We start from the raw sequence: 4124 nt of genomic DNA on the forward strand, positions 1-4124 counted from the left end.
GATTGCTGGAGACTCAGGGTGGGGAAATCTGAGAGTTGGGTCCGTCCCAGGGGGAAGGTCTTAGAGATCCCAACCTTTTAAACTCCACCTCAGCGGTGCGATGAGGTTCTCAATGAAAATACCATAAAAGAACCCTCATGCTCCCTGCAGAGAAAGGGGGAAGGAGCCATTCTGAGATTCAGCAGAGCAGGACGCTCTTCAGAAGGTCACCTCAGGAGAAACTAATTTAGCTGATCCCAAGAGGGGATTACTTCTTCAGAGCATAATTGACCACAGAGAAGAGAAACACCCAACTCTGTCCCCTTCCCTGAGAGCCTTCCAGTCTCGCCTAAGAGCCTCATGAAGGGAGAAGCGCCTGTGAACGTCACAGCCAGGACACGGCTCACTAAAGGACAGAGCTCGTCATAGGACTGTGCAGTGCTTCCCTACCACCCACACTACCCACACCTTACACACAACGTTGTGATCTGACAAGTTGTGACCCTCTGTGTCCTCCTGACTGCATCTTCAATTCGGGGGACAGGAGTTCACCCTGTGAACTCACTTCTTTTACAGATATAAGAAGAGTTACTGATTTTCTGCGTACTAACAGGGAAAAACTAAAACACCACATGCACCTTAGACACTATTTAAGAAGTCTCTGAAAACCTAGTCCACAGAGGAGACACAAACAAGGACACCAGGGGACATTTTATCCAGTCCATAGCTTGCCTTGTCATCCTCTTTTCAGTGACTTTTGCAGAGACAGACTTTCTAATTAATAGCTCCAGCCTGTCAATGTTTCTTCCCTGCGTTGTCCTGTTGTCTCACCTCCATTGCATGTGGTATTTTCTCTTTTTATGAAACATTCGTAAGCCGTAGGTGCCTGCTCAGCACCACGTGAGGTCCCTACCTTCAATGATCAGCCTCATTACTGGGCCCCTCATCTGCACCTGCACAGGAGACTTGGTAAGAATTGAGCAGGGACCTTGACTCAGGGAGCTGAGTGTCTAGGGACAGATCTAGTGAGAATTTAAACAGTGGTAGACAGAGGATGGTATTAGGGCAAGTGTCCGTGATGTCTGAGGGACAGCAGAGAGTGGGCAGGGAGCAGGGCTCTGTCCAGCTGCTTCTCAATATCCACAGGGAATCGCCCCAGGGAACCTGAGATACACAACTTAGGACACAGTTCCCAGGGCTGCTTTGAGAGGCCCCACCCAGAATGCAGCCCAGCAGGGCCCTGGTGGGAATTTTTCTCTGTGCTTGTCACCCTGAAACCTCCACAGAGAAGTGTAAGAGCTGTGTCTGGCCCCCAGGCAGCTGCTTCTCCATCCAGGACACTGGAGGATGGACAGAGAGAGGGACACATACTGAACAAATGTGTCCACAGTGTGAATGAGTATCCAGAGGATAGACTGCCCCAGGCAGGACACGGACCCCATGGACAGAGTTCCTGAGGGATGATCATAACCATGTGGCAGCACGTGTGCTTGACTGAGGAAAAAGACCACTTAGGGACACTGTGCGCCTGGACTGAGCTAACCTTTAGGGAAAAATATTGTTGATCACGTGAAGATAAGAAAAGAATCTTTACAATGATTTGTGTGTCAGGAAAGAGAACAGGTCATGTTCACACCTGAGAAATAAAAGGTCCCAGTGAGTGGAAACATCTTATCTACAAATGAGGGAAGTTACTTCAGTCTGTGTTGCCTGCAGTGAGAACATGGGAATTAGAGTCACAAACAACAAAGCAGGAAATGACCCTGAGGGTCATCTGGGAGTCAGCAGAGCAGAGGAAACCTCAGATCCCAGGAGGAACCCCCCTCTCTGCACCTGCTCCATGGGGCACAGGAGCTGGGTGGGCCTTGAGCGCTCCCTGCAGCCCAGACCACTCTTGTATCCTGCAGGGAGGTTTGTGTCTGGGCTCATGCTGAATTCCTGTCACTGTGTCTCTCGCACAGTAATAGACGCCCGTGTCCTCATCGGTCACAGAGCTCAGCTGCAGGAAGAACTGGTTCTTGGACGTGTCTCTGGTGATGGAGGTGCGGCTCTTGACGGACGGGTTATAACCTGTACCACCACTATAACCAATGTATCCCATCCACTCAAGGCTCTTCCCCGTGGGCTGGCGGATCCAGTGCCAGTAGTAATCACTGGTTGTGATGGAGAATTCAGAGACTGTGCACGTGAGGGAGAGGGTCTGCGAGGGCTTCACCAGTCCTGGGCCCGACTCCTGCAGCTGCACCTCGGACAGGACACCTGGAGACAAGGAGAATCAATCACTGTCAGTCACATGCAGTCACAACCATATCGTAGACCCATGTGTGACATCTGAGACACTCACCTTGGAGAGCTGTCACCAGGCAAAGGAGAAGACCCCACAGTCTCATCTTCTGTTAGATCTCAACTCTGCCTTCCCCAGACACCTGAGCCCTGTCTGAGGACAGACCTGTGAGCTTCCACCACCCATGAGTCCACATTTACCCTGGAGCTTGAAGGAAAATTTGCATGTGGGAGAGCTCTGTCCTTATAAGCGGTAAGGAACTGAGGTGGGACTTCTGCATTTTTGATGGGCCTATATTCTATTATTTTCTGAAAATTACATGACATATAATTATCAGATGTGAAAGAACACTCCATAATATGGCCCCAGATTTCTTAGCCCAGATCTACCTTCCTTCTACCTTCTCTTGTGCCTTGTCTTGGGCCCAGCCCAGCTTTTCCCACAAACTCAAGCTCTGGGTCGTGCTTTTACAGTTCTGATCACAGCACAACCCCTGCTTTCTTTCCCTGCACCCTCTCCTGTCATGTGGTTCTCATCACATCTGAGAGCTTGTTACATTGTTACATGGTTGCTGTTCCATGTGTTCCAGGCCTGCCTTGTGCTCTGTCCACCATGTGATACAAGACACAGCACATGGGAACCCACAGGGACTCTGCAAAATACAGCATCCTGTACAGTACTCGTGAAACTGATTCTCACTGTTTGGAAAAGATAAATGGACTCTTTTAAATGCGCATTAACAAGGTAAATCCTGTGCTTCTAATGTGTTCGAATTTTCAACAGAAATTCAGTTCTCACCCTTATTATTTTAAACATTGATGTAATTCTTTCATTTAGTCCTACAATCACATCAGATATCCCCGCTTGTGAAAATATCAATCACAATGGTTAACATGCAAGCAGTAATAATATCCCTAATATGAAAGTTTAAAAACACACTTCCCTTTGATGTCGCTGCATTGGGGCCCATGACAGCCACTCCATGACTCTGGTCACTGCCCTCTGAGATGCCGCCCACCACAGAGAAAGAGGCCAGGGGCTGTGCTGGATGCTGTGCTGTGTCTACTCCTGTGAGCCCCCTCTATGTCCCAAGAGCAGGCCCATGTCATGGAGGGACAGCCCTTGAAGGCTCCTGAGTGGATTGTAAGTCAGGAGCTGCTGATGGACATTTCGGGGCTGATTCTTCAGTTCTTGTTAACTCATGAATTTTGCTGAGATTTTACCAAAATGGTCAAAGACCTGAAAAAAGACAAAGGAAAACAAACACACTGAAATGACAAAGCAAGTATCAGACCCAGGATAAGATGTGACATAGGTTTTGGAATTATCAGAGAGGAGATTTAAAATAACTAGGTGTATGTGCAACTCTGTTTCGGTTTGTTTCTAAACCTTCAGCTGACTCTGCAGAGTCCCAGCTGCCCATGTCGATTTACCCAGGATAATTTATCAGTACGTTCTGCCTAGTGTAGCAAACGCTCCAGCATCTCAGTGCAATAAAGTTTCAAGAACAAATACCTACTGTTTGCTCATTTCTACTCTAATGTGTCCAGGAGGGAAGTTGCGGTGAGAAGAGGTGTCTGATTCATAACGTCACTCAGGAACCCAGACTCCCACTGGTTTGAGACCCAGAACCTACAGCTTGTGGACTGATGCTTAATAGAAGACAGAAGGTGAGGGAATGATGAATTTCAGGTGTACTATTTTTTAACTGTTGTAAATACACTTACCATGAGCTCTTCTCTGTTAACACATTGTAAGTGCACAATGCAGTATTGTTAACTGTGGGTGCAGTGTTGTAGAGCAGATCCCCAGAGCTTGTTCATCCTGTGCAACTGAAGCTTTGTACCTGTTGAACTTTAAT

General features: G+C 48.0%; 1 gene segment (V, D, J or C); it reads right to left on the reverse strand.

Moving 5' to 3' along the window:
- Nucleotides 1-1780: 1780 nt before the first annotated feature.
- Nucleotides 1781-2369, reverse strand: LOC134372832 (Ig heavy chain V region 1B43-like). The segment is given in 2 exon segments: nucleotides 1781-2238; nucleotides 2324-2369. Coding segments are annotated over 2 exon segments (504 nt in total).
- Between the last annotated feature and the right edge of the window lie 1755 nt (nucleotides 2370-4124).

This window comes from Cynocephalus volans, chromosome 3, assembly GCF_027409185.1.
Source record: "Cynocephalus volans isolate mCynVol1 chromosome 3, mCynVol1.pri, whole genome shotgun sequence".
NCBI lineage: Eukaryota > Metazoa > Chordata > Mammalia > Dermoptera > Cynocephalidae > Cynocephalus > Cynocephalus volans.